This window comes from Oryza sativa, chromosome 2 (genome assembly GCF_034140825.1).
Source record: "Oryza sativa Japonica Group chromosome 2, ASM3414082v1".
Lineage (NCBI taxonomy): Eukaryota > Viridiplantae > Streptophyta > Magnoliopsida > Poales > Poaceae > Oryza > Oryza sativa.
In genome coordinates, this window is record NC_089036.1 from 1,333,718 (window position 1) to 1,354,002 (window position 20,285).

Genomic DNA, 20,285 nt, shown 5'->3' on the forward strand with positions numbered 1-20,285 from the left:
ACAACTACAAGTACGAGCCATATCTCTCGCGTCAATGCTTGCGAAACTGTAGAAGCTTCCGGACCGGTCGCGCCGCACCGCACCGCACCCGCGTTAAAACGCACCGAGCCTTCGCGAGAACTACCCGAACAATACCCGCCCGTTTCCTTGCTCGCGAATCCACTCGCGCGTGCGTGGGCCCCACCAGCCCCCACGCGCGGGTATATAAACCCCCCCCCCCGCCTCCCCTCTCATTCCTTTTTATCCGACGATTCAAAAAATTCGAAGCCATCCACCAACGAAGAAAAAAAAAAGGGAGAAAAAAAAATCCACGCACACTTTGCGTGCGAGGCGAGGCGGTTCGATTCGAGAGGAGAGAGAGAGAGAGAGAGAGAGAGAGAGATGGACGCCTTCTACTCGACCTCGTCGGCGTACGGAGCGGCGGCGAGCGGCTGGGGCTACGACTCGCTGAAGAACTTCCGCCAGATCTCCCCCGCCGTCCAGTCCCACCTCAAGCTCGTACGTTTCGTGCCCCCTTCTCCCTCCTCCCGCGAGTGTTTTTTTTTTGGGATTTTTTTTGTTGGGGTGGATTTGGTTCGCGGCGTGGCGGGTGTTGCTACTGGTCTAGGTTTTGCGTGGTGTGGGATGCGACAATGGATTTAGGTTTCGCGTGGTGTGGGATGCGACAATGGATTTAGGTTTCGCGTGGTGTGGGATGCGAGAATGGATTTAGGTTTTGCGTGGTGCGGGATGCGATAATGGATTTGGGCGTCAAGTTCTCGAATCCATGGTTCGTGTTTTATTTTGGGGAAAAATTGGGGTAATGCGGTTTTTATTGGATTGTTGATACTCTCTTCCATGCTGGTTTGGGCTACCTGCGCCTGGTTAGAGTTTCTGTGCCTAATTTGTGAATCGCAAATCGTGCCGAGGGAATTTCTGCGCTTGTGCATGAAATGTGGCGTATGTGATTAGATTTTGAAGACTAGTCGCGTTGATTTGGGGAAATAGCCATGGAGATTAGTCTTCGTTAGTTTCGAGGATTAGATTTAGAGACTGAATTGGTTGGTTTGGTAATTCCTGACGTGACACGTACCAATCCACGCTATCTGTTTATAAAACGCCACACGCGCTACTCGATTGGGCATAATTTTTGTTCACAGATTTTGTTTGATTCGTAGCTGTCTATGAATGGGTTGTATTACTGTTGATTCCACGCAGCAGGTAGCACTGCAAGTCTGAATGTTATGCCCCATAGCCTGGATGCTTTTCATGCCTTCTTAGGTTGTAAATACAACTAGATTTTGTATTTTTTGCTTCTTGATATTCATGCGTCCTTATCAGATTGGGTTTAATGGTTGCAATAATGACTTGAATCCTGACGGTGCCTGCAGGTTTACCTGACACTATGCGTCGCCCTGGCTGCGTCGGCGGTGGGCGCATACCTGCACGTCGCCTTGAACATCGGCGGGATGTTGACTATGCTCGGGTGCGTGGGGAGCATCGCCTGGTTGTTCTCGGTGCCTGTCTTTGAGGAGGTTCGTCTCGGCTTCTTCTGCTGATCCTGATAACTCGATTGCTTCCTCCCTAGAAATTCGATGGAAGTTTTGGTTTACTGACAATGTCAAATACATGGTGTGCTGACTTTTTTTTTATGTCTTACCCTGTGAGCAGAGGAAGAGGTTTGGGATTCTCTTGGCCGCTGCCCTGCTGGAAGGGGCTTCAGTTGGGCCTCTGATCAAGCTTGCTGTAGACTTTGACTCAAGGTAAATGAGCTTATCCTAGTTGTTTTAAACAATGGTCTATTGCTATACAGCGACGCAATGATTCATTGATCATGATTGGTCGATTTAGAAGTAACTTGGAAAAGTAAATGACATGTTGGACAGACAAGTTGGTGATAATGGTTGATAATATGTCAAGGATTGAGTGTGACATGATGCTCGTGGGATTTACTGTGGCTCGGTTGCCTTTGAATTAAGTGTCGTTGTCTACTAGTGTCTGGTTATTCTTGGAAACATTAAATGGGTTCAGATGTGTTATAGTGGTCAAATTATGCTTGTGAAATTGGACTTTTATATCATGCTTTATCTTTTTCTTTAAATAGATTCTACAAGAACAGAAGTTTGCCAACCATGATAGTAGTGGTATTATAGTCTGGGTAAATATATCCTGCATAGTGGTATTATGGTTTGGTAAATGCATCATGCATAGTGGTGTTGTCATGAAGCTGATGTTCATGATGCTCTCATGATATGAGAGGTTTTAGCGTTCGGTGGTACGATATTCATTCAGAATTCCAGGGTGTGCTGTCGATTCTGGTTAGTACTAGTATTCAGATATGCCCTTTCACATTTTTTCTTCTGTCACATGCCTGCCTAATACTGTTAGCTAGTCTTGTAGATACTTTCCTCTGGAGTTACTAGGAACGCACAACCTACTTTCCCCCTAGAAATCAGTAGTGCTAGCCTTGTGGGATATTGTCTTATGGTTTGGGTATGGACTTTGTTTCATGGTTATCATGGGCTTCTTTTATTTTCGAATGATGGCCAAGTTGAGTACCACCTTAACAGATAAAGTATTCCGTTGTTTCTGTTTGTCTTGTGGCTGCAAAATTTGTAATGTAACTAACTGTCCTAGGAGCTTTTCTCTTGTTGATCTCCTTAACTGGCATGATTTTTTTTACCTGTTGACTGATGTTATATGTCTATTGTTGTGTGTTACCAGCATTCTCGTAACAGCATTTGTTGGAACTGCCATTGCATTTGGGTGCTTCACTTGCGCTGCCATCGTTGCCAAGCGTAGGGAGTACCTCTACCTTGGTGGTTTGCTCTCTTCTGGCCTCTCCATCCTGCTCTGGCTGCAGTTTGCCGCATCCATCTTTGGCCACTCCACCGGCAGCTTCATGTTTGAGGTGAGATACTGGGGCTATATTCTTGTCCAATCCTAACATACAACATACTACGCATCCTTTGCCTGAACACTGATACATGTGTGGTTTCTCCTGCAGGTTTACTTTGGCCTGTTGATCTTCCTGGGGTACATGGTGTATGACACGCAGGAGATCATCGAGAGGGCTCACCACGGTGACATGGACTACATCAAGCACGCACTCACCCTCTTCACTGACTTCGTGGCCGTCCTTGTCCGGATCCTCGTCATCATGGTGAGTACATGACTCAGCTTACTGCTCAATTTGCTCATCATCCTCCGTATGCATTGCCGCGATTCGGTTTGATTCGGCTTTTGAAATGCTGACCTGACGATGAACACCCACAATGTCTCCGTTGCAGCTCAAGAACGCGTCTGACAAGTCGGAGGAGAAGAAGAGGAAGAAGAGGTCTTGAGAGCTTCTCTTCCCGCTTTGCACATAAGAAAAAACCACCGCGGCTATTGCCTCTACGTATTATGACAGAGCCGCACTTCAACTGGGTTTTATGGTGAATACAAGTTCTTTTGCATTTTGTTGATACGGTGTGAATCTTCTCAGGTTTGTCGTCGTAGTAGCTTTGCAAATACTAGCATGCTACATGACACGGATCTTTCTGTAATGGTGGTCGCGTTGATCGAAACGTGAAAACACATCTTCATTTGCGACTAATTTGTTTGCCTTTTGGTGATTGATGATGATCCTTTCCCCAACTTGTGTCATTGTTCCCTTTTGATGGGCGTTTTTGAGCAAACCCCGGCGAATTGTGTGGCCACGGGTGGTTCGTGTTACATTTATGCGAACAGCAAGTTTGCCCGCGGGCTTGAATGCTACGAATGACGCTGCACGGCGCGTGTTCTCATTTACCCCATCTCGACGCAGAATTCACGCCGGTAACGTGCGGCAAGTTTCGTTAAAAAAAATATGCTAACTAAAACTAGCACGCTTCGTTTTAGCATCTTATTTTAACTGGAGTCGGTCAAATTGATCCATCCTTTGAACTTTTGTATTTCGGGGAATCACGATAACAACATATCAAAACCTTGGAGTAGAATCTTAAGAGATGAACCTCTCATTCTCTAACAAGAGGTATGAAGATTAAGGGTCTGTTCGGCTGCCCGCGCTGCCAGCACGAACAGTGCTGCGCACACTATGCGCAGCCGCAGCAGTTGGTATGCTGAACAGGCCTTAAGATTTTCGTGGCACGCTTTTTAAACTGATAAACAGTGTGTTTATACGAAAACTTTATATATGAAAGTTGCTCTAAAATATCATATTAAACTATTTTTTAAGTTTGTAATAATTAAAACTCAATTAATCATACGTTAATACCAATCTTTTTGGGTAAAAAACTTAATCTTCATCTTCAGAAGAAAAGAATACCACCAACCTTATACTGGATTGGATATTTTCTATTCATATTCATAGATTTAGAAAATGTTCAATCTGAATCAAAAGAGTATTATTTTCTTGACGCTTTTAAAAATATGTTTTCTCAATAAACATTCTTATATTATATTTACAACAGTTGCTTTAAGATATTCATCAATTTTACATATCAAATTATTTAATTATTTATATACTTAATTAGATAATCTATAATAATTTAATTCAATCTTGGCTCTATTATTCACATTGAACTTGCTAGTACTAAAATTTTCAATTCCACCAATCCGAAGGCCAAAGTTTTACTACCACTACACGACCAGAGGTACATAGATATAAGAGCAAGCGGGAAGAGCACACACACTCGCCGCTCGCGCCACCAACCTTAACACCTTCCCTCCACCATACGCAACGCCATGGAGAGGACGACGACGAGGCGCACCAGCAGCAAGGGCGCCGCCGCCGCGCCCGCGCCCAAGGTGGTGGCCGTCCTCGCCGGCCTGCTCGAGCGCGCCGCGGCGCGGGGCGACGCCGACGCCGACGCCCGGGGCGGCAGCGCGGCCGCCGCGGCGGCGACAGCGTTCCGCGGGCGGACGAGGCCGGAGATCAGCGTGCGGCGGTACGCGGAGCGGATATACCGGTACGCCGGGTGCAGCCCGGCGTGCTTCGTCGTCGCCCGCGTCTACCTCGACCGCCTCGCCGGGCGGTCGCCGGAGGAGGAGTCATCGCCATCGCCATCGCCGCCGGCGACGGCAGCGGCGGCGGTGTGCGTGGACTCGTACAGCGTGCACCGTCTGCTCATCACCAGCGTCATGGTCGCCGCCAAGTTCATGGACGACATGTGAGCATCCAACATTCCATTCTCCTCTCCCACTCCATTTTTTTCTTGTCAACTCAGCTCGCATCTACCTCAACTCGTGCCATTTTTACTGCCACTTTTTGCGAGCAATACCAAATTAAACTAGAGCATAGCTTGCATCCCACTCTTAAAGAAAACCGAGAGCACGGAAGGATTTTAACACCAGGCACATGCCAAAGTTGACCGGCCGGCATCAAGAATCAATAAAATCCCAGTCCTAGCAAGAACACACCAATGCAGCTAACATTTTTGCAGTACACAAACCATGTGCCATGCGTGCCATCAGGCGTGAAATGGGCGATCGATTGAACAAGATATCGATCTATCTGTGACCTGTCGGTGCAGTGCAGAATGCAGAGTAGTAGAGCAGATCAAAGGAGAGGATAAAAAAAGAACCAACAATAACAACGACAACTGCCTTGTGTGTCGGCGAAGGCAAGTCAAGCCGGTGCTAGAATGGATTAGCAGCTGTTATTATGCCGCATTTAGTCCATTATTAGCTTAATTACTCATGTGGCTATTTTATCCAGTGCTCACTGCTCATTATCCAGTACTACTACATTGCAGTAGTTGGTTGCTGATCGAGCTGGATATTGCAGCCAAGAAACGCATGTTCTAACTAAATGCATCTTCCATTCTCTGAAGACGCTTAATCTGTTCAGTATTGTAGTAATTTTTTGGGTGCTCGAGATTGATTAGCTAAGCACGAGACGACATGGCCGGCAGGTAGGTGCGGTTGGGATGTCCAGCTCATCGCTAGGTTGTTCCTCTCATAGACAGCACGACAGCTGATCAGTGCTGAACCCGATTGCTCACCAACCTACCTCACACCTGCTAACTACTTAACCAAATAATCTTTTCTTTTGCGCACTTCTTAATCAATTTAAACTACTAATCTTAGCTGCATTATGTATCAATTAGTGGCTAACCAGTTTAGTTTATAATTAATTGGTTGGTAAATCCGTTGCTAATACTAGTAGCATTTTTTTTTCTTTTTGTTGATGTGATCATGTGCAGACACTACAACAACGCATACTTCGCGCGCGTGGGAGGCGTGGAGGTGGCGGAGATGAACGGCCTGGAGCTGGAGCTCCTCTTCGCGCTGCGCTTCCGCCTCAACGTCACGCCGGCGACCTTCGCCACCTACTGCGCCGCGCTCGAGGGCGAGATGGCGGCGGATGATGGCCCCCTGCCGTCGCCGTCGCCGTCGCCGGAGGAGGAGGGGAATGACCGTCGTCAGCCGCCGCCGCGACGAAAGGACGGCATCACCAACAAGGTCGCCGCCGCCGTGGACAGATCGGCGCTGCTCACGGCTGCTCATCACAGAGTTGTAGTAGTAGAGATCACCCAATGACGGCATACACGGCAGAAGAAGCGCCATAATAATCAATGGCCATTGATTGCCTTGCCCGTGATTAATTCTTTCATCTCTTTCTTCGTTTTCTTCTCTCCCAAATCTGTTTCGTGGTGATCAGTGATCACGATTCACGACTCACGAGCTGTTGTTGGTTGTTGCCTGCCATTTTCGTTGATCATTTTGTGTATAATCGCAAGATGTTGCATGCGCACCGCCTAACCCGTAGATGATCATCTTGAATTCTTAATTGACACAATAAAAAAGAAAGAAAAGTTTTTTTTTTTTAAAAAGAAACCGAGCCAGACTTAGCTAGTGCTATATTAAGCAGGGTGAAAGAAAAAAACAGATAAACAATGAAAAAGGTTATAAGCCGTAAGTGATAAGAAATACTTTATGGGTAAAACTTTTATATATGTGTTCTTGAAATCTTAAAAGTCAATAGTAAAAAAATAAACTATGATGAAAAACATTAAAAAAAACTACTTTAAATTAAGTTTTAAATTTAAATTTTGGTCCGTGATTTTTTTTATGAGAAACACATTACAAACAAAAGCACTCACAACACACGTACACCCATCCTTATAAAAGCACACACGCACATTACTGTGAACACCTTCGGTAGACTTAAGCTGTGTTCGGAGGAGGGGTTGCTCCCGGCAAGCAAAACGAAAATTGTTTGATTGTATGATTAATTAAGTATTAACTAATTCTTTTTTGAAAAGTGGATTAATATGATTTTTTTTAAATAACTTTTATAAAAAAAGTTTTTGCATAAATTACACCGTTTAGCAGTTTAAAAAGCGTGCGCACGAAAAACGAGAGACGTGGGTTAGGAAAATGGAGGAAAGAACACAGATGGTGTGGTCATTAATGGGGGTTGGGAACACATATCCTCCGCCCGGAAAGCGGAGCAATCCATTAGCGCATAATTAATTAAGTATTAGCTATTTTTTTAAAAAAAATGGATTAATTTGATTTTTTAAATAATTTTCGTATAGAAACTTTTTTTAAAAAATACACAGTTTAGCAGTTTAAAAAGCGTACGCGCGGAAAACGAGAGAGAGGGTTTGGGAACCCAGGGCAACAAGCCAGTCACTTGACTCCAATTGAGTCCTGGTATCCAATCTATTTGATATTTTGAAGCCCAAACCCCAGCCCATTTATCCTGGCCTGTTCCATAAATGGGCCGGAAATTAAAAATCCAGCCCATCTTGTGACTGACTCATTCGAATATCCGACTCTAGTACTACCGACTAGTCAGAAACCCACGCGACCAGTGCCAGTGGCGTCGTCAGTTCACTCGCTTCGCTTGGAAATCGCTTCGGCTTCGCTTCTCCGCCTCGAAAGCGACAAAACCCCAACAGCGATGGCTGTGCCCGACGAGGTCGCCGCCGACGCCGACGCCGAGGTTGAGGAGGAGGAGCCGGAGGAGGTGGAGTGGTTGTCGTCGTCGTCGGACTCGGAGCCGGAGCACCCGGCGCTCAAACAGTGGACCCCTTCATCACCCGACTCGGAGGAGGCGGAGGCGGAGCAGCAGCCGTCGGCGCCACAGCCGGCGAGCTCGGTGTCGGCGGGGAAGGAAGATGAGGGGGAGGTGGGGTTGGAGGAAGGTGAGGTGGGGAAGCCGTTCAGATGGCCCGGGTGGCCCGGCGCGAGCGTGTTCCGGCTGGTGGTGGCGACGGACAAGGTGGGTGGCCTCATCGGGCGGCGGGGCGACACCATCAAGCGCCTCTGCGAGGACACCCGCGCACGCGTCCGCGTCCTCGAAGCCGCCGCCGCCGCCGCCGCCAACCGGATCGTAAGACGACTCCTCCCTCGCACATTTTTGGGTGATTCGAGTTAGGGCTTTCGTCGTACGGTGGTTAGAACTTGGAAATAGCATGTTGATGATTACTCCGTTCTTCGTTTGAGATCGGGGGTACTTGCTACGGCCTGAGCTCTCACCTTGTCGGCTTGTTGCTGTAAGCAATACATGGCAAATGTTCGTTCAGTGTATTAGCCACCTGATTCTCCTTGTTAATTCTGAATTGGACCGTGCTATTGTCATGGTTCCGTGTAAGCAATGTCCTGCAGCTTCAGCATCGACCTAGTTTCACGGTGACATGCATAACTGATTTCATCACTGTTCTCTATGAACTTGGGCGTTTTGACATTTGCCATGTTGATTACACTATGCAATGTTCTGCTAAGGACAATATAGGCTTGCGATATTTTTCCCATGGTCAAATGTACTTAATTACTCTATTAGGGTGCACCCATGCTCTTGAAGTTTTGACAGAGGTTGCAGCATCCTGATCACTAGTGAAAATTCCTGGGAAGAAGTGGAAGGCTTCAGAGACTAGGATGACTTATGATATTATAAAGTTTGAGAACACTTTCTTCATTATGAAACAGCCTTATTAGAAGCCTTCTATATGTAACAGTTTAATTACCGCACATGATCTAATTCCTGTGCCATGTTGGGTTCTATGTAGCTGTGTCACTGTTCTAGAAGCTGATAAACGATATGTGGAACCACATTGCATGGTCTTCTTTCTTTTAGCTTTCTTTTTGTTCTAATAGTTCAATAGCTAGGCGAGGCTTGCCCATCCTATATTTATTTGGTTCCTGCTTCGTTTCTGTCATTTATTCTTTGTCAACATCAGACACAATAACCTACTAGTGTCATGTTTCAGGTAGATTCTGATAGTAATGATTTCATAGCTAAGGTTACTTTTGAAATGGTAGAAAACTAGTGCAAGATGTGCAGATGGTACTTCTTATCAAAGCCATAAACTTGTTCATATCGAGTATTCATAAACTTGTTGCTCCTGTTCCATATTTATGTGCAGAAAAGACTAGTCTCTGGTATTATTTTTTTATCTTGCAATATGTTTATTTTCTTGCCGTTGTATTTCAGGTGTTAATATCTGCAACAGAAGAATCTCAAGCAGAGTTACCTCCGGCTATGGATGCTGCAATTAAGATCTTCATGCATATAAATGATATAGAGAAGATCAATTGTGATGATACATTATCTGGTTCTGCACCAGAAAAATGTTCTGCTAAATTATTAGTCCCTTCAGCACAAGCCACACACTTAATTGGCAAGCAAGGAGTCAGGATCAAGTCAATTCAAGAAACTACCGGTGCTACTGTAAAGATTATAGATAAAGGTATGTGGTCCAATGTTCTATGGAATTTGCTCAGTTAAAAGAAAATTGGACATGTGGTGTTACTCTCCGTGTTTCTAAAATCAACGTTCAGAGGTTGGATATTTCCAATTCGAATCACTTGTTATTTGTTCCTCAATTTATTTAGTATCCTGTAGCTTGTAATATCACAAGGATTCTTTTAACTACAATGTCCAAAAACTAACTGGAAAGTGGCAATTATTTCAACAGCACTTCAACAGTGAGATATTTTCTAAAAAGCAAATGATTTCAATACATTGACAGCTTCTACCAATTTATCCACTTCTTTTTCCTGGTTTCAGTCCAGTTTGTTGTGCGAACTTAGTGCAGTTCTTTGGATGTAACACTTGCTATTGTGTGTAGTTGAGCTTCTGAGTTATGATGTAGTGGATGAGAGAATTGTGGACATACATGGTGCTCCCCTCAAAGTTCTCCATGCCCTAAAATCTGTACTCGGAGTTCTCAGGAAGTTCCTAGTTGATCACGGTGTGCTTCACCTATTTGAAAGAAAGGTAATGCTACCTGTTCTTCAGCATGCTTTCTTATGCATGAACATGAATTCTGCTCATGCAATTGATATTTATGTTGTTCATCTGCAGAACCAAGCAGTAGGTGAGGCACATGATAATTCTAAAGAAAATCAAGTAAATCAGGTTGCCAGTGATTATCGTCTTCCAGTGAACAAGGACATATTGTTACCTGACCATCGAACTCCTCTTAACCCAAAAGTCAGCAGATATTTGTTGTATGGCCGAGACCCATCTGTTTGTGATCCATATTTATCTGATCCCAGTCACCAAGCCAATGCCATAATACAACAGGTCTAAATTCAGTAACACTATATCTTATAATCCTCTAGTTAGTAGTTACAAACTATACATTTTTTCTCATTTTGCTTGTAACAATTACCTCGAGTTTGAACTGTTTACATTCTGATTTGTTTTATATGTTTATTCCATTAATTTTTTTTTTAAAAAATATGAACTGATGTACTCATCTTTCCAATTATAGTGCTGCTGCAGACTTTTTTCATATAAAATGGTTTTTGCTTTCAGATAACACAAACAATGCAGATCCCGTTGCCATTTGCTGAAGAGATAATTGGTGCAAGGGGACAAAATATTTCTTATATACGTTCTGTCAGTGGGGCAGTTGTTGATCTTGAGGAAAGTAGAGATTATCCGAATGAGGTTTTAGTTATGATCAAAGGCAGTTCTTCACAGGTTCAAACTGCACATCAACTTGTACAGGTTGATAACCTATGTCCTGATGTACACTGCTGCTCTTGTATCCTAGTTACTGTTAAGATGCCATAAAAATTGGGCCTCTAGCTATGCTTATTTCTAAGTAGACTAAGTCTTGTTGGAACCAGGGCCCTGAAACTCACCCTACAAAACTAGTTGCCACCTGTTGGTTAAATTGAGTTGATTTAATAGTTGTACCAGAGGTAGGGCGTAGGGTGTTTGTACTGCTTCTAGCCAACCCATTTAAACTGCACGTGCATTTTATTTGTTGCCACTATGGGTTGACCAAACCCATATAACCTGGGTTTGAACAGGCCTAACCATAGGGTTGTCTTGCAGCAGGTTTAGTTTAGTTAAGGGAATGCAGTTTCAGGTATATGCACTAGCCATAGCATATGATGGTTGCCTTCATCCTGCTAGTCTTGAGCTGGACAGACTTGAGAAAGCCACTTCATCAGTTTCAAGATAGGACTTAGATAGAGCCACTTGTTCCCTATTGTGATTTTGATTGGTTCCTAAGCCCTAACTAGTTTCTCCCTGTTCCAGCCAACTAGAGTGTTTTTCAGTGGTACCCAGCACCTGCTAGCTTACTAATGAGAAACTGAACAGCACGACCCTAACTAGTTTCTAGAATTGCAAATTGCATTCATTGTTTGTATGGAGAGTTAGGGACCAACCGGAAAACGGTTATTACAAACATAAGATCCATTATCCTGTACAAATGATATTTCATCCATATAATATTTTTCCATATTATTGAAACTGTATGCAGTTGCTGAATGTATTCTTTTCATTTTCGCAGGAGGTCTTATCAGGCAATAAAGAGCGACCTTCTGGAAGCAGCTACATCAATCTTGATTCTGGCCCAAAGTTTCTGATCTCTGGACATATCAATCCAGTAAACCGGGATCACTTGGCATCATACCGCGTCCATCAACCGTACATTGTTCGATATGGATCTTCAAGCTTACCGCGGTTGAGAGGATACAGGCTGTAGCAAGCAAAACTAACTGCACCTATAGCCTCATTGCTGTGTCCTGTGTCAAACAATGACCACCAGGCGCCTGTGGGAGAGGATGAAGCGGCTGTGCTTCCAGTAGATGCTTAGATAATTAAATATGGTAAAGTTTGTGTATTCAGTTGTCAGTCAGCAGAAGCAAATCCTAAATTGTGTTAAATTCTAGTACTCCGTAGTAGTAATCTAGTCTAGTTTTTAACTTCACTGAAGCTCCCCATTTCTGTATGGAGAAGTTCTACCATGTCGGAAGAAGGGCTCTGTAAGTTGTATATATACACCATTAGTAGAACTGCAGTTGTTACCAGGAGCTACCTGGCATCTTATCGTAAATTTTCTACTACTTCCCAGGAGTAAAAACCTGATGCACTAAATGATATTTGGATGCTTCATAGCAGAAGACAGTGAAACTGACAGGATGCAAATCACACAGTAGTTAGTATCCTTAAGCTTCGTATCTATTCTAGTCAGAGTTATTTTAATTATTGCAAAAGAATTAGGACTCACAACTCTTGCAAAACATTTTTTGATGGGTAATTTGACTCTTGCAAAACATATTTTTGATGGGTAATTTTATTTTACTCCTGAAAAGAAAAAAAAAGAAGGAAAAATCGCAACAGGAGGTGGGTGGGCCTAGCAGAGTAGCAGTAGCAGGTGAACCCGCACCAGCCTCCTCCTCACTATATAAACACACCACCGCCTTAGCTCTCTCGAGCGCCTCCCTTCCTCCCCCTTCCCGCAACTTTCTAGAAGCATCTGGAAGCTTCGGTTGGGTGCCCCAGGTGAGGGATCTCGTCTCCGATCTCCCTCCTCCCTAACCTGCACCGCCTTGATCGAACCCAAACCTCTATCCAATTCCCATAGTTTTGAAAGATTTTTTCAGTTTGCTTTCAATTGTCGTAGTCGTCAGTTTGCCCGGCGCCGCCGCCTCCGGCGATCCCCATCCATCCCGCGAGCGAGGAGGGCCACGGCGCCGTCGTTCGTTCTGCTGCTTCCGCTGGCATCAATCCTGGTGTGGTGAGCACATCCTCCGCCACCTCCGCCTGCGCGGCTGCGCCGATCCCCATCCATCGCGCGAGCGAGCGAGCGAGCAGGGTCGCCGTCGTTGTCGTTCGTCCTGCTGATTCCGCCGCATCCGTTACGCGTCGCGCATCCTCTTTCCCATCTCTCTCTACTCGCGCACTTTTTCTCGAATTTGAATTTGCGTTAATCCTAGCTGCTTCTGTTCTAGAAATTTGCCTTAACCTTTTAATACTAATAACAGTTTGTTTGTTCCCGAAAAGTTTGGGGGTTCAACTGAACCCCCATGTTAGATCCGCCGCTGGTTCCCGTTAGCATTTTCCACTCTAGACCTTCCCGTCATGGAATGCGATGAACGGTTTTTGGATTTTGGTGGAAATGGTTGGCTTGATAATTTAGAAGAATTCTGAGTGATCATTTTGGGATCTATTTATAATTTTGATCTAGAAAGTTGGATTGTTCTGACATCTCAGTTGGCCATATTAAAGGTTTTTGCAAAGGGTTATCCGGTTCAAATGTACCTTCTGTTTCTTCTCTGTTCTGTAGAACAAAGTGTAGTTTGTTGTATATTTTGGTTCGTTATACACTGCAGATAGAACTTCTGATATGCTAGTTCATCTGTTCATGTAAACCATTGTAACAGCTTGGAGTATTAATGATATTTTATTTTGCCACTGTGCGATGTTCGATCAATCCCCTGTAATACTTTTCCACTTCTGATCTTCTTTCAAGAATAATCTGTATTTGCACTGAAATCACCAATTATTGTGGACAAGAGTGAGCAGGTGCAAGTAGTACTGGTCTGAATGCTATACATAAGGAAAATAGTTTTTTACACACAAAAGTTGTGTTACACAAGATTTACGCATAACCCATGCTTTTATGTTTTTTTATGGAATAACCCATGCTTTTATTCATGAATTTAAGCAATCTTAACTGTCACACCTACTCACAAGTCGGAAAGTTTTCCAAAATTATCACACCAGCAAGTAATATGCGAATTTTCAGTTCATTTCCTTTTTCTGAGTTCACTACTAACTCTTGTGATCATCAACCAAACAAAAGTCATGGGGATTACACTTGTAGAGTGTAGTCATTTTGGAGCCCGTATCTATTTTAATAATAGTAATAGTACCATGTGATGATTTTATTAGAGAACTAGTCAAGTAAATTGTGCTTTGTTTCTATTGCATTGGGCCAATGATCCTGCAACTGAATTTTTACGCTTTCAGCTTCAAACAAGCTGCATATCATTCTGCAAATGTTTCGACCTGTATGTTTTATGGACATAATTGTGCCTTCTTGTCAAGTTACTTTATATAGGACATACTGGTAGTTTACTTATGTACTGGACAAAGAAACTAGCACATGTGGATTGATCAAATCAACTCATAAAAAAATAATATCACTAGCACCCGTTGCATGTTAGATTTATTTCGTTTTGGTTGCATCATAAATGCATGTTGTGAACTTGTGATGCATCACTTTTCCCATTTCAAGTAGCGAGAGCTAGTGGCAGAGTAAAGCTTGCCTATTCTATTAGACTGTCATGCATTTCCTTTTAGGTTTAGGTTTATATTTGAAATGGATTAGATAATTAATCCTAGCTTTCTGTTGAATTCTCTTAAACTGTTGGTTGCCTATTCTAACCATCAGAGATTTTGCTATCTGAGAATAGGTGAGCTAGAAACATGGTACTTTATGCTGATCCTCCTCCCCCAATAAAACCCCCTGAAATTAAAATCAAAGAACTAGCAAATAAGTCTACATATGAGTCCTCAATGATGGAGCAAAAGACAAGACTGCACGCCATTGAGCGCCACAGGTCGTGTGAAGTGAGTCAAGCAATCTTATCTGAGGTAGAAAATCGTCATCAACATCAAACCCTTGAGCCCATCAAAAGCCCAATATCTGGGTGTTCTCCTTCAGTAGAATCAACTACAGACACCAACACAGTACACAGGCATACGGTTGCAGATGCTGCTTGGGAGGCCCTAAAGAAATCAATAGTTCACTTCAGAGGCCAGCCAATTGGAACTGTTGCTGCAATAGACAAGTCTCAGGGAGCACTCAACTATGACCAGGTTAGCATTTCCTTCACAATTGAACCATGGATATAACCATTTAGCCATAAAGGTTCCTTAATATTGTTACTATTATCTCTATATAACCTTACCAAATACACTCAGCACATGCCACTCTTAGAATATTCAGATAGGTAAAATAATGATGGGTGTGATTATTTCTCTTCCTGTAAAAAAACCTAGAAACTCATAATTCTCCTTATACATGGACATCCAATGCAATTGACAATGATAAAGTTCTTGTCACTCTGGAGCAGGTTTTCATGAGGGATTTTGTTCCTAGTGCATTGGCTTTCTTGATGAAAGGAGAACCAACAATAGTGAAGAATTTCCTGTTAGAAACTGCTCGCCTTCAGTTAAGAGAGAAGATGGTTGACCTCTTTAAGCTTGGTCAGGGTGTGATGCCAGCTAGTTTCAAGGTGCACCACTGCAACTCTAAGCACAAAACTGAAAGCCTGCTTGCTGATTTTGGTGAAACTGCCATCGGAAGAGTTGCTCCTGTGGACTCTGGCTTATGGTGGATTATTCTTCTTCATGCTTATACCATATGGACAAGGGACAATTCTCTGGCTGAAAGTCCTGAATGCCAAAGGGCAATGCGTCTTATTCTCAAATTGTGTCTCTCTGAAGGGTTTGATACATCTCCAGCTTTGCTTTGTGCTGATGGCTGTTCCATGATTGACCGAAGAATGGTAAGCCACTTAAACCCAACATTGCTTTGTTTTGTTATTGATGGTATGTCTCTTAACTGTTTGCTTACTTTCCTACTAGAGTGTTAACAGTCCTGATGCATTGTCAGAAGTATTATCTTGATCAAAGTTGAAATTGCATTAGGTTTGTTGTAGTAACATATACTGACGCTTTTGAATTTATTCAATCTGGGGTTTAAAAGGAACTGCCTTCTGTCAGGTCCTGCCTATTCGGTTTATTATTGACTGCAGAAACATTAAGAATGGGATAGGGTAGAGCATTACTTTTAGTTGCCATGAGCAATATGTACATGTTAAAACAGTTATTTACAATTCTGGGTATGACTGTTTTCTTTTCAGTTAATCCAGGCATTGATATCAGGATTTTTTAAAAAATATTTGGGCTGTTAACGGAAGAGACGTAATGCTGAATGGTTATAGTGGTACCTTCTGATACATGTTTATGTTGTTAAAGATCGGCTTGTTACATATTAATCAATTGGATGCTCTTAAATTTGGGATAGCAAATTATCTACTTGTCAGCATGAACATATTTCTGCATGGTTATCTTTCCCTTACTTACAGATTGCAATCTGTGCATGTGCAGGGTATATATGGCTATCCGATTGATATCCAGGCTCTGTTTTTCATGGCTCTGAGATGTGCCGTTACTTTGTTGAAAGAAGATCACAACGACGACTTTGTGTACCAAATATCAAGGAGAATCAAAGCTTTGAGCTACCATCTGCACAGTTACTACTGGCTTGACTTCCAGAGGCTGAATGAGATATACCGCTACAAGACAGAGGAGTACTCAGAGACAGCCTTGAACAAGTTCAACGTGATACCAGAATCAATCCCTGACTGGATATTCGACTTCATGCCCAGCCGCGGCGGGTACTTCATCGGCAACGTCAGCCCTGCGAGGATGGACTTCCGCTGGTTCTGCCTGGGCAACTTCATCGCGATCCTCTCCTCGCTGACAACCGGAGAACAGGCTGAAGCAATCCTGGACCTTGTGGAGGAGCGCTGGGAGGAGCTCATCGGAGAGATGCCCATGAAGGTGTGTTACCCCGCGATGGAGAACCAGGAGTGGCAGATCGTCACCGGGTGCGACCCCAAGAACACCAGATGGAGCTACCACAATGGAGGATCATGGCCAGGTACGTACGTACTATAGCAGTATAATCTCCAAATGTTGTGCATCGATCTGCAGCTGTTTCTTGTGGATGACAATCATAATTGATTGGAATGATGATGATGGATCAGTGTTGCTGTGGCTGCTGGTGGCGGTGAGCGTGAAGCTGGGGCGGCCACACATCGCGAGGCGGGCGGTGGAGGTGATGGAGAAGCGGCTGGTGAAGGACGAGTTCCCGGAGTACTACGACGGGAAGGCCGGGAGGTACGTGGGGAAGCAAGCGCGCAAGTTCCAGACGTGGTCCGTGGCCGGCTACCTGGTCGCCAAGATGCTCCTCGACGACCCCTCCAACCTCCGCGCCGTCTCCCTCGCCGACGACTGCCACATCCGCTCCGCCCCCGTCCTCAAGCGCAGCAACTCCTTCCCGTGATGATCAACACAATGCTCAAACTAAGCTCACACCGCACTTCACATATACTCACCACCACCACGTAATTAACGCTGCCTCGCTGTTAATGTTCTTATACGTACTTAGTAGTAGAAGTACTGGTAGTAGGAATTTGGGTGCACTCGTTTCACCGGATGCCTCAGCTGGTGGAGATTTTGGTAGCTTGGAAGTGCACGCGCAAACCTTGGGGTGGAAATGGATTTTTTTGATCAGGATGTTGGGACGCTCATGATTAGACCTGGATGGCTTTGATGATAGTGGATTGATTGTCCATCCACATTGATGTCGAATCTCTTCTGCTTATACTGAGCTTGTTGTTCTTGTTGTTTGTCGGTTTAGAAACCAGGTCATTTGTATCTTGACGATCAACTGGGTGCTGCTTGTTGAAACGTTGAGTAGTTGTCGCTGCCATTCGATACTGCACACTTGCATTTAATAGTGAGTTTCTATTACACTGTGTTGGTGTACGAAAGGAAAGCGTGGTGGTGCTAAGCTAGTGTTATCTCGGCCACAAGCCAATCAAAGGCACACGTAGGACGAGACCCCATCCAACCACCCCAGCCACGTCAGCAAGAGGGCCCACCCTGACCTGCCACGTGGGCAAGAAAAAGGAAGAGCGCACTCCCACTCCCACCCAAAGTGAAGTCCCAAGCGCTCACGCTAGCCTCTCATTTCCGCCTCTCTCTCTCCCCCCCATCTCTACAGAGGCAGCAGCAGCGGCGGCGGCGACAAGGGAAGCCGATGGCCATGGCGACCTCCACCTTCTCCCCCCCGGCCTCGCAGCTCTCCCTCACCCGCCGCCGCCTCCACCCGGGCCCCGACCTCCTCACCCTCTCCTCCCCGCGCCTCCGCGCCGGCCTCCGCCTCGCCCGCGCCGCCGCCGGGGAGGCCCCCGTGGAGACTGTCGAGGCGCCGCCGAGCAAGCCGGAGGCCGAGCCGTCCCCCGCTGCGTCCAACGGGGCCGCCGTCAAGGCCGAGAAGCCGCCGGCGGCGGCGGCGGCGCCCCCGCTGCCCAAGTTCCGGGACTCGAGGTGGGTCAACGGGACGTGGGACCTCAGGCAGTTCGAGAAGGGCGGCGCCGTCGACTGGGACGCCGTCATAGACGCCGGTGAGGCTCAGTTCGTCTGCCTCCCTATTCCTCTCTATGCTTCAGTTTGCTGTTGCTGCCTTGCTGCTGCTGCTGATTAATTAGCTAGCACTACACTAATGGCGGTGGAATTCATAAAATCTACTACTAGAGTACTAGTAGCTAAGCATTGCATAACTGCATAGTACTACTTCAGTATTAGGACTCCTTTATCAGCCATTAGTTATTTGGTATTTACTTGATGAATCTCAGAATGTTTGCATGAATTGTCGTGGATACGATTGATGGGAGTGCCGTCTCGGCACTGCGACTTCAATTCCAGTGTGGTTTTTTAGCTGGGTTGCTACTGTGCTTTGATGAACCCATTGCTATGCCCTCTGGCCCCTGGATCTGTTTGTGCTTATATTGGAGTTTGGAGCTTACTTCCCATTAGTCTCAGTGATAGTGACAGTGACCTTCCATCTGCTGAAGCGAGGAACCAGCTTGCTGACAACAACACCTACAGTGCTATCCATTCAGGTTCCTGTTCTCTATGGCTGTACAACTTCAATAATCAGTGCGCCGCAAAATTATAAAAATAAAACTTCAATAATCGGTGGAGCATGATTAGATGGATAGCCTCATCTAGATGAAGTTTCTTAAAAAAAGGATGAAGTTTCTAGCGTGTCACCATTAATTTGCTTGATAACGTATGTAGAAGATGATGTAAACTGCTAGACACAGTACACTTGCTTTTACAGTTCAAGCTGCTGGGAGTGCCCTTGCAAAAAAGAAAAAAAAAACGAAAGCTAGGTGGACATGGGAAGCGCTGGAGTGCTAGGTTGGATAGGGAAGAGAGATCTGTCGTGTGTGCACAACTAGAGTTTGAACTGAACTGAAATCCAATTGATTTATGTTCTGAAACTGATCTTTTTTTTTTCTCAGCTGATTTGCATTTCTGTACGTAGCTTGTGTTTTTTTAATTTATGAATCGGTACAAACAAGATGTCTGCCAATGATGTGTAAACTTATGGCACTTGTCATTGTGCTGCAGTGAATGGAACAAAATGGGATTCCTTACTATCTAATGAGGCCGACTGACATAACTCCTTGGAAATGTTGCAATCATCTGATGCCATATTTGTTTGTTTGCAGAGGCCAGGAGAAGGAAATGGCTTGAAGATTGTCCAGAGGCAACTAGCCCTGACGAGGCCGTTGTCTTCGATACTTCAATCATACCGTGGTGGGCATGGATGAAGCGTTTCCATCTCCCTGAAGCCGAGAAGCTAAATGGTCATTCTTGAATCCTTCTCCTTTTCAAAAGCTGAATTCAAAAGTTTTTACTTGCATCAAGCCACATGTGCAAACAAACCACGTGCATGGGAAAGAAGAATTCATCACTTCTAACATCACACTCTTATGTCTCTGCAGGCCGTGCTGCCATGATTGGCTTCTTCATGGCATACTTTGTTGATAGCTTGACCGGCGTGGGGCTTGTCGACCAGATGGGCAACTTCTTCTGCAAAACCCTACTGTTTGTTGCTGTGGCTGGTGTGCTGCTGGTCAGGAAAAACGAGGACATAGAGACAGTGAAGAAGCTCATCGATGAGACGACGTTCTACGACAAGCAATGGCAGGCAACCTGGCAAGATGAGTCCCCTTCTCAGCCCAAGAAATAGCTCTGAAGTGGAATCTGAATCTGAATCCTCCCTATGTTGTATTGTATCACTTCTTTTTGCAGCCCTTTTCTCAACCCATTTATTAGTGAGGCTCAGTACATTTTGATGATCTTAATACCTATGACGTCTTGTAAAAAGTACGAACTCGTTTCTGTGCTAGAGGTTAACGTTGCTGCGGGTTACTTGGTTGAATGTTTTCTTTGTGAGAATTGCTTGTACTAG

General features: G+C 44.7%; 5 protein-coding genes across 5 annotated transcripts; all 5 read left to right on the forward strand.

Moving 5' to 3' along the window:
• The first annotated feature begins 232 nt into the window (after nucleotides 1-232).
• LOC4328149 (bax inhibitor 1-like) lies at nucleotides 233-3,627 on the forward strand. Its single transcript, NM_001406423.1, has 6 exons — nucleotides 233-498; nucleotides 1,371-1,514; nucleotides 1,651-1,742; nucleotides 2,704-2,890; nucleotides 2,987-3,142; nucleotides 3,270-3,627. The coding sequence occupies exons 1-6, from the start codon at nucleotides 382-384 to the stop codon at nucleotides 3,321-3,323; spliced, it is 750 nt and encodes a 249-aa protein (NP_001393352.1). The 5' UTR covers nucleotides 233-381; the 3' UTR covers nucleotides 3,324-3,627.
• Nucleotides 3,628-4,102: 475 nt separating this feature from the next.
• On the forward strand, nucleotides 4,103-6,718 carry LOC4328150 (cyclin-P4-1-like). Its single transcript, XM_015768493.3, has 2 exons — nucleotides 4,103-5,132; nucleotides 6,168-6,718. Exons 1-2 carry the CDS (start codon nucleotides 4,708-4,710, stop codon nucleotides 6,502-6,504), a joined length of 762 nt encoding a protein of 253 aa, XP_015623979.1. The 5' UTR covers nucleotides 4,103-4,707; the 3' UTR covers nucleotides 6,505-6,718.
• Nucleotides 6,719-7,782: 1,064 nt separating this feature from the next.
• On the forward strand, nucleotides 7,783-12,265 carry LOC107275937 (RNA-binding KH domain-containing protein PEPPER). The gene is made up of 6 exons (XM_015768490.3): nucleotides 7,783-8,305; nucleotides 9,407-9,662; nucleotides 10,044-10,192; nucleotides 10,280-10,501; nucleotides 10,736-10,930; nucleotides 11,727-12,265. The coding sequence occupies exons 1-6, from the start codon at nucleotides 7,874-7,876 to the stop codon at nucleotides 11,919-11,921; spliced, it is 1,449 nt and encodes a 482-aa protein (XP_015623976.1). The 5' UTR covers nucleotides 7,783-7,873; the 3' UTR covers nucleotides 11,922-12,265.
• Nucleotides 12,266-12,651: 386 nt separating this feature from the next.
• Nucleotides 12,652-17,608, forward strand: LOC9269377 (probable alkaline/neutral invertase F). The gene is made up of 5 exons (XM_015770671.3): nucleotides 12,652-12,721; nucleotides 14,638-15,043; nucleotides 15,301-15,735; nucleotides 16,340-16,895; nucleotides 17,002-17,608. The coding sequence occupies exons 2-5, from the start codon at nucleotides 14,651-14,653 to the stop codon at nucleotides 17,298-17,300; spliced, it is 1,683 nt and encodes a 560-aa protein (XP_015626157.1). The 5' UTR covers nucleotides 12,652-12,721; nucleotides 14,638-14,650; the 3' UTR covers nucleotides 17,301-17,608.
• Nucleotides 17,609-17,994: 386 nt separating this feature from the next.
• LOC4328151 (light-harvesting complex-like protein 3 isotype 2, chloroplastic) lies at nucleotides 17,995-20,255 on the forward strand. The gene is made up of 3 exons (XM_015770676.3): nucleotides 17,995-18,426; nucleotides 19,540-19,677; nucleotides 19,816-20,255. The coding sequence occupies exons 1-3, from the start codon at nucleotides 18,060-18,062 to the stop codon at nucleotides 20,061-20,063; spliced, it is 753 nt and encodes a 250-aa protein (XP_015626162.1). The 5' UTR covers nucleotides 17,995-18,059; the 3' UTR covers nucleotides 20,064-20,255.
• Nucleotides 20,256-20,285: the final 30 nt, after the last annotated feature.